General features: G+C 44.0%; 1 protein-coding gene across 1 annotated transcript in view; it reads left to right on the top strand.

Moving 5' to 3' along the window:
* Window positions 1-271: 271 nt before the first annotated feature.
* ROS1 (ROS proto-oncogene 1, receptor tyrosine kinase) overlaps window positions 272-16,003 on the top strand; it is a gene marked incomplete at its 5' end in the record, with an annotated part of 184,708 nt that continues 168,976 nt past the window's right edge. The window contains 3 exons of the mRNA XM_089652162.1: window positions 272-368; window positions 12,485-12,633; window positions 14,732-14,867. Coding sequence (XP_089508288.1) covers window positions 272-368; window positions 12,485-12,633; window positions 14,732-14,867 — 382 coding nt within the window. The remainder of the gene's footprint in view (window positions 369-12,484; window positions 12,634-14,731; window positions 14,868-16,003) is intronic.

The raw sequence follows: 16,003 nt of genomic DNA, 5'->3' as shown, positions 1-16,003 counted from the left end.
AGCTCTGTACTATTTACATGTTATATGCATTACAGTTATATACTTTTAATTTTCAGTATTATTACGTTTATGGCATTGCTCATTACTATTATCTTCAAAGCATTTAGAGACAAAGTTAGCTTTGGTACATGTCCAATAAGTAAATACTGTGAACATGCCAGGACAGAGTCTTTTACCTTTTGCATGTAGGTTGGAATGTATATTATTATTTTTAGAAATGTTATACTTCTCCATATAACTCATTAGATTATGTTGAAACAGATAATTGATTGGTGGTATTTTCTATACATTTCTACAGATTACACCCTGTAATATCCCTTGCTTTAATGTAAGTGCTTCCCTCGGTGACACACAAGTCTCCAAAGAAGGTGTGTATAACTCTAATGAACAGGCGTCCTATTTATTACTGGATTAGTGGATTCTAATATGCTCATTTGTCAACTGGGCTTATTCATTTCCTCTTCGTCAATTTAGCAAATAGACTCCTAAAGCAATAATATAGTGCAAATAATTCAATGACTAAAGCCCAGTATTAAGGAAAAAGCCAGATGTCTGCTTTAGACCATTACTGGTTGTCAGCTTCAGTTTGGCTTATTACCTAAGATTTCTGAGACACTTTTTTTGTTCAGTAACCTTTATGCTTAAAGGATGACTTTGTTAACAGTTAATTTTGTTCTTTTTCTTCTATTGCAATAAAAACATATGGAGGACATGGTCCTCTTCTTTTGAAAATGCCAGTTCTCTGGCTGTCATGCTGGTCTAATGTCTTTACTGCTTGTAAAATAACTACTGGTAACAAGTATGCAGACCAGTAGTTCTGATTTTTTTAATCTAAATCCTTGTGCCAGGTCTACGATGCACAAGGCATTGAAGCCAGAGTCAGCCAGCAAACTAGCATTCTCAGAAGGAGGTCAGTAGAGATGAGCGAATCGAACTCGGCGAAGTGGAATTTGTTTCGAATATTAGGAAAATTTCGACGAATCCGAAAATTAGCAGACTTCGGATGCGCGAATCGAAATTTTTCCTAAAATGGCGGCGACATGTGCGGCGATGGAGCGGGGATGTCTGGGAAGGCGCGCAGACAAGGCGCGCTGACCCATAATGCATTCATTCATGACATGTGATCGCATTAGCCAATCAGCAGCCAGCCAGCCAGCACTGTGTAATGGTCGAGCTATAAATGGCGGCCATTTTAGAATTCTCCATTTGCCTCCAGTCATTCAAGAGAGGCAGAGCTGTCTGTATTGAGGGAGAGAGTTAGGGCCAGAGAAACGTTACTTAGGGCCAGAGAAACGTTACTTAGGGCCAGAGAAACGTTACTTAGGGACACAGAATTGTTACTTAGGGCCAGAGAAACGTTACTTAGGGCCACAGAAACGTTACTTAGGGCCACAGAATCGTTACTTAGGGACACAGAAACGTTACTTAGGGCCACAGAAACGTTACTTAGGGCCACAGAAACGCTAGTTAGGGCCACAGAATCGTTACTTAGGGCCACAGAAACGTTACTTAGGGCCACAGAAACGTTACTTAGGGCCACAGAATCGTTACTTAGGGCCACAGAAACGTTACTTAGGGCCACAGAAACGTTACTTAGGGCCACAGAATCGTTACTTAGGGCCACAGAAACGTTACTTAGGGCCACAGAAACGTTACTTAGGGACACAGAAACGTTACTTAGGGCCAGAGAAACGTTACTTAGGGCCACAGAAACGTTACTTAGGGACACAGAATTGTTACTCAGGGACAGACACAGAATTGTTACTGAGGGATACAGAATTGTTACTGAAGGACACAGAATTGTTACTCAGGGACAGACACAGAATTGTTACTCAGGGACAGACACAGAATTGTTACTCAGGGACAGACACTGAATTGTTACTCAGGGACAGACACTGAATTGTTACTCAGGGACAGACACAGAATTGTTACTCAGGGACAGACACAGAATTGTTACTCAGAGACAGACACAGAATTGTTACTCAGGGACAGACACAGAATTGTTACTCACGGACAGACACAGAATTGTTACTGAGGGACACAGAATTGTTACTGAGGGACACAGAATTGTTACTGAGGGACACAGAATTGTTACTCAGGGACACAGAATTGTTACTGAGGGACACAGAATTGTTACTCAGGGACACAGAATTGTTACTCAGGGACAGACACAGAATTGTTACTGAGGGACACAGAATTGTTACTGAGGGACACAGAATTGTTACTGAGGGACACAGAATTGTTACTCAGGGACACAGAATTGTTACTCAGGGACAGACACAAAATAGTTACTGAGGGACACAGAATTGTTACTCAGGGACACAGCATTGTTACTGAGGGACACAGAATTGTTACTCAGGGACACAGAATTGTTACTCAGGGACAGACACAGAATTGTTACTCAGGGACACAGAATTGTTACTGAGGGACACAGAATTGTTACTGAGGGACACAGAATTGTTACTCAGGGACAGACACAGAATTGTTACTCAGGGACAGACACAGAATTGTTACTGAGGGACACAGAATTGTTACTGAGGGACACAGAATTGTTACTCAGGGACAGACACAGAATTGTTACTGAGGGACACAGAATTGTTACTGAGGGACACAGAATTGTTACTCAGGGACAGACACAGAATTGTTACTCAGGGACAGACACAGAATTGTTACTGAGGGACACAGAATTGTTATGAGGGACACAGAATTGTTACTGAGGGACACAGAAGTGTTACTGAGGGACACAGAATTGTTACTCAGGGACACAGAATTGTTACTCAGGGACAGACACAGAATTGTTACTCAGGGACACAGAATTGTTACTCAGGGACACATAATCGTTGAATTAAAGAGTATGTCAGACAACATGCAGAGGAGTGGCAGAGGAGGCAATGTTTTAGGAGCGAGCAGACGTGGCAGCAGAGGAAGGGGTCGAGGCAGCACTAGTCGCAGCCAGAGGCCATTGCTCCCGGTGTCATCCAGCGGTCGTGTCTCCACCGACAACCCTGCCGTCATCGATTGATTGGCTCGGTCGTCTTCCTCTTCCCAGGTCACCTCTGACACCTACAGCCAACGGTCGGTGGGTACGTCAGACACAACCGTTAGTTGGCATAGCCCGGGACCAAGCCCACTGAAATTACGTGTCCTCTACCTGCCCCTGTCCTTTGGTGTTCCCTCACCAAGCGAAGTATCGCATGCTGTGGGCTCAGCCCCACTGTACAGTGAGGAAGAGCTAACAGAGGGCGGTCAGGAACGGGGGGAGACATCCGCCTCTTCAGCAGCCAGGCGAAGAAGTAGTGGCGAGGAGAGTGGCTCGGTAGCCGGTCTAGAGACAGGTCTGTCTCCTGACCCACACGCAGCCGAGGGGGCTAGTAGTGAGGCGGAGACCCTAATTGATGATGATGAGGCTGATCGCACTTGGCAGCCTCGTCGTCATCAGGCTATTGCTTCCGCATCATCAGGAGAAGAGGGTGGCAGCTTGGCAGCGAGCAAAACAGTCGGTGGGTTGCCCAGGAGGCAGCAGGGTCGCAGCAGTGTCAGTGGAGGCAAACGGCCACGGAGTAGAGCACCAGCTCCACTGCAGCCTACCACCACGGCCAGTAGTGGTGCCGGTGTGCACGGAGGAAGTAGCAGTCAGCCAGTGAGGAGTATCGGGGGCAAAGTTTCCTACTCGGCGATGTGGCAATTTTTCGTCAAGCCGCCCGAGGAAGTAAACGTAGCCAAATGTCGACTATGTGGCCAGAAAGTCAAGCGTGGCCAGGGGGCCCATGTTGGGACTACAGCGTTGCGGCAGCATATGCAGCGTCGCCATTTGGTGGCCTGGGAAAACCGTGATAAAGATACGGCGGTTCTGCCTGCCCCAGCCCCCGCTCCATCACCCGCTCCGTTACTTGCTCCGTCACCCGACGTTAATCGCCCTCTATCAGCCAGTCAAGGCTCCAACACCTCTGCTGAGGGGAGTTGTCGCTCGTTGGCATCTTCCGCTCGTTCAGATGCTCCTTCTCCTGCTACTCCTCTTCACGGATTCCGTCAGCAGTCTTTCTTGGAATCTGTTTCCAAGAGACAACAGTTTGCGAACACGCACCCGACGGTGCAAAAGCTGAACGTCCTCCTGTCCAAGTTGCTGGTGCTGCAGTCCCTCCCTTTCCAAGTGGTGGACTCAGCACCTTTCCGAGAAATGATGGCTTGTGCCGCACCGCGGTGGAGAGTGCCAAGCCGTCATTTCTTCGCCAAAAAGGCAGTGCCAGCCCTGCATTCACATGTAGAAGAGATGGTGGGCCAGTCTTTGAGCATGTCGGTCTCTGCCAAAGTGCACGGCAGCGCCGACGTGTGGAGCTGTAACTACGGTCAGGGACAGTACATGTCATTTACGGCCCACTGGGTGAACGTGGTGCCGCCACAGCTGCACCAGCAACTTGGACAGGTCACGCCGCTTTTGCCTCCACGTTTGCACGTCCTTGGTCCACAAAAGATGTCCGCCTCTACCACCTCTTCTTCCGCCGTGTCCTCAGCCGCCACCCCCGTGCCAAGTCCCATTACCCGACCGACATATCACATGTGCAGGGCGCAACGGTGTCACGCTGTGCTGCACCTGGTATGCCTTGGCGAACGGAGTCACACAGGGGAGGAACTTCTGAGTGTAATGAACAGAGAAATCGACAGATGGCTGTCTCCGCGCAAACTGAAAATCGGAACCATGTTGACCGACAACGGAAAGAACATGTTGTCTGCTCTGCGTCAAGGAAGGTTGTGCCATGCGCCATGCATGGCTCACGTGTTCAATCTGGTTGTCAAGCGGTACCTAAAATCCACCATCCCACTGCAAGACATCCTTAAAATGTCACGTAAACTTTGCATGCATTTCAGCCATTCCTACACCGCAAAGCACACCCTCCTTGAGCTGCAGCGGCAGAACGGAATTCCACAGCATCGCCTGATCTGCGACGTTGCAACAAGGTGGAATTCAACCCTACACATGTTAGACCGCCTTTACGAACAGCGAAAGGCCATCACCGATTTCCTGATGTTACAAGCGGATAAAGGTACTCCCCTGTGTAACTTCGATGTCAGCCATTGGCAGCTCATGCGTGACACCTGCCGCTTGCTCAGGCCCTTTGAGGAGGCCACGCTATTCGTGAGTCGGCAGGACTATGGGATGAACGACGTCATTCCTCTGTTGCACGTCCTGGAACAAATGCTGTTAACAATGGCTGGTCAGGGTGCGGTAGACGTGGCGCACAGATCTCAACGCCACATGACCCCTGTGGGGGCAGGACAGGAAGAAGAGGAGGAGGTAGAGGAGGACATTTGTGCTCAGGAATTATTGAGTGAAATGGGTGGTTTTTCCACTCAGCGGACAGGAGTGGAGGAGCAGGAGCATCTGGTAGAGGAGGAGGAGGAGGAGACAGAGGACCCAGACGCACCGTGGCAGTATGCTGTGGAGATGGAGGCAGGGAGTCCCTCGCATTCCTTGGCACAAATGGCCCATAGCATGCTCGGTTGCTTGCGTAGCGACAGCCGAATAATAACCATCAGACAGAGGGATGACTTTTGGCTGTCCACCTTGTTGGACCCTCGCTACCGTTCAAAAATGGTGGCCTTTTTCACACCTGCTGAGAGGGAGGCCAAAATAACGTACAATAAAAACCACCTATGTAGTCAGTTGGTATCTGCCTTTGTGCGCCAACGTCCATCCTCAGACACTGTGGGCCCTGTGCGCTCGCGTTCCGCTGCCATGGCAGCAGGGGAGGGGTGGGGTGGTAGGAGCAGTGGCAGCTCCACCAGCAGCGGCTGCCTCAGTCTGCAGTCGATGATGAGTAGCTTTCTTCACCAGCGCAGTGAGGAAACTACTAACCAGCCGCAGCAGCAGCAGCAGCATCAGGTGGACCTGGAGCAGGACCTCAAACAACAGGCTTGGGCCTACTTGGACAGCACCCTGCCAACCGAGGTAGACAATCCCCTTGACTACTGGGCAACGAAACTTGACCTTTGGCCCCAACTAGCTGAATTTGCCCTTGAAAGGCTGTCATGCCCGGCCAGTAGCGTGGCATCGGAGCGCGTGTTTAGTGCGGCAGGAGGTATTGTAACTCCGCGGAGGACACGACTGTCCACCCAAAGTGTGGAGAGACTCACGTTTGTGAAAATGAATCAGGCGTGGATTAGTCTGGATTTCAAACCACCAGTTCCTGACACAACTGACTAAATCCGCCATGAATCATGCCCCAAACATGGTGCCACTTTCAGGTCTCCTCACACTGCTGGTGGGTTCCATTTTGTCATAGGGTGCTGGCAGATTACGGGCTTCCCATTGCTGCTGCCAGGCCCGTAATCTGCCATGGGCCCCTGTACCGCCTCCTAATGCTGCTGCCAGGTCCAGAGTGTGTCATGGGTCCCTGTACGGTCTCCCATTGCTGCTGTCTCCATCGCCACACTCTGCCATGTGCCACTTTCAGGTCTCCTCACACTGCTGGTGGGTTCCATTTTTGTCATAGGGTGCTGTATGGCCTCCCATTGCTGCTGCCTCCACCGCCGCACTGTGGCTCCACACTCTGGTTTTGGCCCCGTGACTGCCCAAATGAGTGAAGTGTGCGGTGATTCTAAGATCGACGGCACTCATCTGCATGTCATACTGACTGACAGTATTATTTCTCTTCCCCAGCAGACTCCAAGGGCATTTAAATTAAAGGTACAGTGTTCTACACTAATATAAAGGCTCTCTGAAGCCTAGAAACACCCTTTTATAAGTTAAAATCGCAGCGAATATATTCGCATCGAATCGAATTTATTCCTCGAATTCGCCGAATCAGCCGAATCGAATTTTTGAATACTTCGCTCATCTCTAGAGGTCAGCACCGGCAAAGTTAATACTTCTATCAGTAAAGGTTTGCTTTACTGCCTCTTAATAGTTGGCCCCATGTTCCAGAATGCATGTTAGATGTGGCATGCATTTAGTTTCAAAATAAATTTAACCAAAATGAAAATTTGCATTGTACTGATAAAAACATGTAGACTGTAATTGTGATCTTCCTGAAAATGCTAATTTCCTGACTGTCTCTGACTTCAATTATTTGAGTCCCTGACCAAGAATAAATATGTAGCTGGTTAGGGCCTCATACACATGGCGTTTAGCTTTGGTGAATGAGACTTTGGTGCTTAGGTTTGGGTGGAATGCACAGGAGTACCATCCAACCCTGATGTCAGCAGCTTATAGAACGTCAAAAGATGATCCTGGACTGGGCTGGACAGTGCACTGAGTGTACTCCTGGGGATGAATGCAGACTGTCAGAGTGGTGTTGGGATGTCTAATTTGCAAGGCCAGGTCATTTCAGCAAAGTTACAAAAACAAAACCCCCAAAAATTACATTAGTATAAGGCTAAGTTCACACTATAATGGACAGTTGCCAGAGTGCTTTACCACTCCGACAGCTGTCCATTGACCGCTGCAGTAGGGGGGCAGTGTGGTGCGCGATTCAGCACATCATGCGGCTCCCTTTTTAATTTTTTTTTTTGTTTTGTACAAGCTATATTTGAATTTTACAAAATGTACACTTCGTTTATGGTGCTGTACAGCAGCACGCTTCGCTGGCGTACAGTGCCATGTGATTCTCTGCGGAGCATGTTTGTATTTTATCACAGCATGCTGCAACACAGCTTAGACTGCATTGCAGTGTGAATGGAACACATAGGAAACAACTGTTTCATCAGTGTCCTTGTGGTGACAGACATTTTACAATGCAGTAAAACGTATTGTCACTGCGCACTGTGTGAATTTAGCCTAAAAATGCAGACAATCAGCAATTTTCAAGAGACGTCAGCAATCACATTTTAAATGGCCTCTCAGTACAGGCTTACATTACTATGAATCAATTACAAGTAGCAAAACAGAGATTAGACATGCAGAATAGCTATAATGAAATTAAGTTGCATGTTCTTGCTAAGTGTATCTCTGTCTGGGTTAATGTTACAAAATTTGACACAATAATACCTCTCTGGGTACGGAATAATGTATCTACTGTGTAGTGTATAGGTACAAGGCAGTGTTGGTTTCATTTCCATGCAGCATACAGAAGTGCAGTGCGCAGAAGTACTGGTGATTAAAAGGGCATTACAACTGCTATTACACTATGGGTTACTTACTACAGACAAATAGACTGTGTACATTTTTCTTTTACAATGGATTTTATTATAGACAACACAACAACAAAGAAACAGTCAAAAGCAAGATCACTGACACAAAAGAATAGGGTATACAATTCTTCTGATGAAGGACATAACAAATGCACTGAAGTATTGACAAAGAGAGAAACTGAGTACATAAACACAATACATAAAAAGATGGAATGAAACCTTAGAAGTTGCTTTAATAGCAAACAGGTAAGAACCAATGAGCTAGTAGGTGAAGGCTAAAGATAATCACAAAAATCACATACAGAGGGTAGGAAAAGCTGAGGACGCACATCAGTACTCTACACCAAGGACTCTCGAGAAAGTCTGACAGGTATACAAAAGACTGTACATTTTTCAAGCAAAGTTGCACTGTACATGGGGATTTTGCCCCCAGAGCTTAGTAAATGTGGTGGAATTTCACTTTGCAAAAAATATCCAATCATGTGCAAGGAAAATAAAAAAAAAAAGGCATCCTCATTCACTTGCAAAGTACAACATGCTTTGTAATGTGAACAGACTGTTTTGCCTAATTAACAGAGAAATTTTTTTTTGTTTTTTTAATTATATTTACCTAGGTGGATGCAGCATCTGACTGACGCTGCATCGGTTGCCTTCCGGCTCTAAAGCTAAGAACTAAGCAATCAGACACCTCTGACCACTCAATTTTATCTGCTGCTCGGAGCAGAGAGTGGTGACTGTCAGTCACTCACTGGAGCGCTGGGCTGTGGAGGAGGTGGGAGCGGCTGGCTCAGGCTCCCAGAGGCTTGCTGAGGGGCTGAGCCAGGTGCCGGTCCAGGCTTCTGGGTGGATCCCAACCATATGGTCATGATCTTTCCCCAGCTTGGATTGGCTGAGTGACATCAGCTGACAGCGAACTTTAGCTGTCGAGCTTTGGCTGTACTTCTTCTTTAAACCATTGTTCTGACCAAGCACAGTTTCCAGATGTTAGAGGTTGAAGGATGGAGGGTGTATGTGTATGATTTAAAAAAAGAAGGGTTTAGGCCTGCTTTTAATTTTGAATACAATCTTACATATGGTTCCACATTTTTAAAAATTTGCTGTTAGCAAAGTGGACTTTTTTATAGAATATACATGGCACAATTAATTTGTTCTATCTTGATGTAAGAAAATTGAACACATTGGGGTTTATTCACTAAAGCTAGAGAGTGCAAAATCATGCTGACTTATGCAAAGAAACCAATCAGCCTCCACGTTTTATTGCCAAAGCTTAATGGAACAAGCTGAATTTAGAAGCTATATATGACAAAACCACACCCACCTACAATAAAAGATGAAAGACGACCCTTGGACCGGTATAGTAAACCCTTCCACTCTGGAAGTTGTAGATCAAATTCAGACAATATCGGTCATCATGAATAATAAATCCAAGATACCCCAATGTCCCATATATATGAATAATGAAAATCCTTCAAAATGAGTCCATACACCCTAATAGTGTCTTCCTATAGTCCACCAGTTCTTAGTATTCTATCAATTCAATACGTCCTCTTCCACTCTTAGTACCTCAAAACAAATAAACTCAACATAGTGCATTATCCTTAAACGCAGATAATATAGGTGCGTGTACATCAAAAATAAGTGTCCCAGTGGTCACATCTACATCCAGTGATACAAGTTTCTACCCTTACCCAAAATGAGTGAAAAATGGCTTGTGTGTTCCATGCTCCTCCATATACTGCGAGAATGTGCCATGCCACACTTCAGCTAGTGATCATACAGTGCAATCAATCGTGTGACACCTGTCAATCATCCTTTGAAAAAGACGTGATGACAAAACATGTGAGGAAGTGACGTCAGATATTACCAGAAGTTCTGTGGCAGCCATCTTGGATGAGGTCCGGATTGCTAATAGGAAAACAGCATTTACATTGCTGATTTCGGAAGTACTGGTAGCCAGAGCCTGGAGCTTGAACCCTGTCTGAATTAAGCCTGCATTGCCTGCCAATCTGGTAAGGTATATGGGTTGACAGGTGCCAGATGATTAATGTCACTACTGATGTTTGACCACTTATTTATGTTTGGCGTGGCACGGATTCACTGTATGTGAAGAATAACTGACCTTGTAGTAGTAGCAGCAGGATACTGGAACACGAACGTTTGTTGGTTTTTTGTAGCCTGCACTACCTGTCCATTCAGTAAGGTATATAGATTGACAGGTGTCAAACAATTGATTGCACTGTATGACCACTAGCTGAAGTGTGGCATGGCACATTCTCACAGTATATGGAGGAGTGTGGAACACACAAGCCATTTTTCACTCATTTTGGGTAAGGGTAGGAAATCATCTCACTGGATATACATGTGACCACTGAGACACTTATTTTTGAAGTACACGCACCTATATTATCTGCGTTTAAGGATAATGCACTATGTTGAGTTTATTTGTTTTGAGGTACTAAGAATGGAAGAGGACGTATTGAATTGATAGAACACTAAGAACTGGTGGACTATAGGAAGACACTATTAGGGTGTATGGACTCATTTTGAAGGATTTTCAATATTCATATACAGTGGGGATCGAAAGTTTGGGTACCCCAGCTGAAAATTTGTATTAATGTGCATAAAGAAGCCAAGGAAAGATGGAAAAATCTCCAAAAGGCATCAAATTACAGATTAGACATTCTTATATTATGTCAACAAAAGTTAGATTTTATTTCCATCATTTACACTTTCAAAATAACAGAAAACAAAAAAATGGCATCTGCAAAAGTTTGGTCACCCTGCAGAGTTAATATCTTGTACTGCCCCCTTTGGCAAGTATCACAGCTTGTAAACGCTTTTTGTAGCCAGCCAAGAGTCTTTCAGTTCTTGTTTGAGGTATCTTTGCCCATTCTTCCTTACAAAAGTCTTCCAGTTCTTTGAGATTTCTGGGCTGTCTGTCACGCACTGCTCTTTTAAGGTCTATCCATAGATTTTCAATTATGTTGAGGTCAGGAGATTGTGAAGGCCATGGCAAAACCTTCAGTTTATGCCTCTTGATGTAATCCCCCGTGGATTTCGAGGTGTGTTTAGCATCATTATTCATTTGTAGAAGCCATCCTCTCTTTAACTTCACCTTTTTCATAGATGGCATCAACTTACCATCCAAAATTTGCTGAAATTTTATTGAATCCATTTTTCCTTCTACTCATGAGATGTTCCCTGTGCCACTGGCTGCAACACAACCCCAAAGCATGATTGATCCAACCCCATGCTTAACAGTTGGAGAGAGGTTCTTTTCATTAAATTCTGTGCCCCTTCTTCTCCAAACGTACCTTTGCTCATTCCGGCCAAAAAGTTCAATTTTAACCTCATCAGTCCACAGAACTTGTTTCCAAAATGCATCAGGCTTGTCTATATGTTCATTTGCAAAGTTCAAACGATGATTTTTGTGGTGAGGACGTAGAAGAGGTTTTCTTCTGATGACTCTTCCATGAAGACCATATTTGTACAAGTATCTCTTTATAGTGGAATAGTGTACCACAACTCCAGTGTCTGCCAGATCTTTCTGGAGGGATCGTGCAGTCAAACGTGGGTTTTGAATTGTTTTTCTCACAATCCTGCGAGCTGTTCTGTCTGATATTTTTCTTGGTCTTCCAGATGTTGCTTTAACTTTCACTGTTCCTGATGACTGCCATTTCTTAATTACATTCCGAACAGAGGATATTGACATCTGAAAACGCTTTTCTATCTTCTTATAGCCTTCTCCAGCTTTGTGAGCGTCAACTATTTTCAGTTTCAGTTTTCTAGACAACTGCTTAGAAGAACCCATGGTGCTGATTGTTGGGTCAAGGTCAGATGAGTCTGGGCATTTAAAACCTTTGAGACTGACATCACCTGGTCTTCCCAGATGATGATTCAGAACAATCCATGACACTGGCAGGTCTCAGCTTTGCAAAGGGGGCAGTGCATGCTATAAATTCTGCAGGGTGCCCAAACTTTTGCACACGTCATTTTTTTGTTTTCTGTTATTTTGAAAGTGTAAATGAGGGAAATAAAATCTAACTTTTGTTGACATATTATAAGAATGTCTAATCTGTAATTTGATGACTTTTGGAGATTTTTCCATCTTTCCTTGGCTTCTTTATGCACATTAATACAAATTTGTAGCTGGGGTGCGCAAACATTCGATCCCCACTGTTTATGGAACATTGGGGTATCTTGGATTTATTATTCATGATGACCTAAATTGTCTGAATTTGAACTTAGAAGCTGATTGGTTTCTATGCAGAAGTCAGCCTGATTTTGCACTCTCCAGCTTTAGTAAATAAGCCCCAATGTTTTTGACAAAATCATCTAACAATATTTTCTTTTATAGACTGTGTTATTGAACCAACACCTCCTTTTTTATCTTCTGCTGGATCACACAATATAACATTAAGGTGGAATGCAGCAAATATATCTGAAGTAACCTACATAATTCAGAGTAAATATGTCAGCATTCCAGGAGAATGGGAATATACCCAGGTAATGTGTCCAACATTCACCATTCACTGACATTACACTCTGTGGTTAAACCTGTTTGTTCATTAGAAGGCGATCTAACGAGTGACTTCTGTTGAACAGGGATGGCCACACACTGATCGAAATCCGTCCAGTCCCTGCAGCACCAGCTTTGTTTCAATCTGTCTATGGCCACCTTTAGATTAGTACCTTTAAAATAGGAAGGGCCATTAACACAGGCCAAGTATTTCATAGGTAATTCTAAATCAGTTTACTCTTCTAATGTACATACATTTCTGTGCTTGTACTAAATAATTTGTATAACAGAACACAATACAACTTTTTACAGTTTAGTTTACTGTAGTCTGATCAGTGAAATATTCTTATCGGTTGCCGTGGGTTGTGTCACTATTAGGCCCCTTTCACATGGGTAGTCTGATCAGGCCTGTCTGTCAGTTTTTGAGGTGGACCCAATCAGAAGCTCTATGTTCATCTATGGGCAGACAGAAGTAAACAGATATGCGCCTGTTTACATCTCATTACCTGTCCAGGTCTGCCCCAAAAAATAGAAAAGGTTGGTCTGCAAGGGTCAGGATACCTCCTACAGCAAAAAACTGACTGGATAAGCATGTCACAAAAGTGACATCTGTTCCATTCTGTTCTTGGCCAGTAAGGGATCTGATGGAAGAGGACATGGACCATGTGAAAGGGCCCTTACAGCTATCAATGCTCTTGCCACTTAAGTTTAACAGGATGCCTTGGGATTATTGTGGTCATCCACTCAGGGTTGTGAGAATTTGCACAAGCACAGCCAATCGTTAAACTCCCCTCTGTCTCAAAACCATCTCCCATAATGTATGCTTTCTTCTACATTCTGTAAAGCTGCTTGTTTCCATTTAGGAATTATTACTGCTCCTGCTCACTCAGATGTAAGCCTTTAAGGTCTCATAGACCCCAGCACTGAGGTTGTATCCACACTTCCCTCTCCTCCTGGCCTATCACAAAAGGCTGTGTGGGTCATAGCATGGTTGCATCAACACATCATGCTGACCAGGCAGAGGATTGTGACTCAGCCATGAGCAAGCTTGTAACAGCTATTTGCTAAAGTGTTTAAATGTAGTTCTATTAACCACTTGAGTCCCTGAGGCCTATAACACTGTTGAGTTCCAAGACATTTTTTGTCAGTATGGCGATGTCTCGGTTGCACCCTTTACCTTTTGTAGCCTACCCTAACAATTTTTTGTGGGACATATAATTTAATGACCACAACCCCAGAGATTTAGCTCAAAATTTAACCACTAGCCTGGTAATTAACATGATATTACATAAGTATGATTTTTATATAACATAGTGAAATGGTAAAACTCAAAGTGAATGTTTGCATTTTACTTTAGGAGAGCTTTACTCCACGTTTTAATGCTACATTTTGATGCACACAGAAAAAAATAGCACTTATGGCAGCGTAAAGTGTTCTTAAAGCTTTCTAGAATAGCTTTTGAGTCATATAATCACTCATGGCAAAACACTAACATGTCTTTGGCAAGTCTTTTATCCAAATGTAACAAATATTATACACAGTGTCAGGGGCGAACTGACCATTTGGAAACTCGGGCACTGCCCGAGGGCCCGGGGTCAGTAGGGGGCCCCATGAGATGCCCCTGGTACCTTTTTCATAGGCTTTTTTGAGTTTGGGCAAAGACACAGGGGCCCCATGATCCCCTATTGCCCGGGGGCCCCATGAGTTGTCAGTCTGCCCCTGCACAGTGTAGGTGAATAGGTGAAACCAACATTTAACTCGAAAACAGCAAATTCAATTGGCACCTTTTTTTTGGATGGGAATGTATGTATCAATAAAAATGCTTTATACATGATTACATACATTGACTTTTTAAATACATTTTCCCATGCAATAAATATCATTGAGTGTATTTCATATGGTCTACCTTACATGTAGTGGATGGATTCACATTTTCTACTTTTCTTAAACATCAATTGGATATTTTCCTTTTATTTAATCCTTTCTATTACCTTTTAAGATTCAGTAAAATGCATTTCTCCTTAAAATACATTACTAATGTTTTTGTTGTGCTGTTTTGCTATTTTACTTGTCTTTGGAATACAGCCAGTAACGGAAACATCATATACTGTGACTAACCTGCAGCCCTACACGGAGTATTGGTTCAGAGTAATATGGATCATTTGTCATCTGCAGTATTATTCTACAGCTAGCCCTGCCTACAGAACACTTCCAGATGGAGGTAAAAATGACAGTTGTAATAAACAGTGCTCAGATGGAATTCTTAGTCATTTTATTACTGAATATTTCTTTATCACATACATTATATAAAGGAATTAGGAATATGGATATGTAAACTGATCCGCGAGAGCTAACATTGATCATACTGATTTATAGATTTTAATATCTGGGTACAGAAGAAATCCCTTTGGCAGTGCAGTTTGTTATTCCACTTCTGCTGTCTCTTGGTCCAGTGTTGAATAATGAAGAAAGACTCGCTCTTATTACATTTCTTATGAGTCATTAATTAAATTAGCCAACCAAAGAGTTAGAAATGGGATATGAAATCTCTAACTCTAGTAATATGATGAATCTCTAGGACAGCCTTTCTCAAACAGGGTTCCATAGAACTTGCTAGGGTTTCCTTAGGCAATGAGCAATTTTGCCATTTATATAAGCAACTACTGACAACAATGATCTTTTTGGCTATTTGTAAAAGGAACATACTTACTACTGGGCACCAATGTAAAGGGCATTTTTTCCATAGACTACCAATACAAGGAGCATTTGTATCACTGACCATCAGTGTAATAGGGCCCTTAACAGACCATCGATGTAAGGAGGCCCTTCTCCACTGACTACCAATGTAAAAGGTAATTTTACTGACCACCAGTGTAAGGGCCCCTACACTGACCACCAATGTAAATTATCACTGACCATCACTACTTCACTGATGTTCAACGCAATAGGGCACTTTTCCACGATCCAGCAACTTAACCCCTTGACGCCGACGTCACACAAATATGCGGCCTCACGGAACTGGGCATTTTCCGTGGGGCCGCATATTTGCGTACCTGTCTTTGTGCTGGGAGCGCGCTGCACTGCACGCTCCTAGCACAAAGTCTGAGGTGTCACTGAGAGCCCAGGTCCCATTCTAACGATCGGGACCTGGGACTCACAATTCCGGGTCACGTGATTGCTGTGATAGCCTCTGACTGGCTATCACAGTGATCAGTCACTGTGCAGCCTGGCCCCCCTGTTTTTTCTCTCTCTATAAATGGAGGAGAGAGATACATTGTATCTCTAAAACTCCTGGCATAGAGAGAAAAAAAAAATGTTTGTAAAAAAAAAAAAAGAATAGGAAAATAAATATTAAAA

Source organism: Staurois parvus, unplaced genomic scaffold (assembly GCF_062004578.1).
Source record: "Staurois parvus isolate SC_StPar_1 unplaced genomic scaffold, SC_StPar_1.0 ptg000672l, whole genome shotgun sequence".
Lineage (NCBI taxonomy): Eukaryota > Metazoa > Chordata > Amphibia > Anura > Ranidae > Staurois > Staurois parvus.
This window is presented reverse-complemented; position numbering and strand designations above follow the sequence as displayed.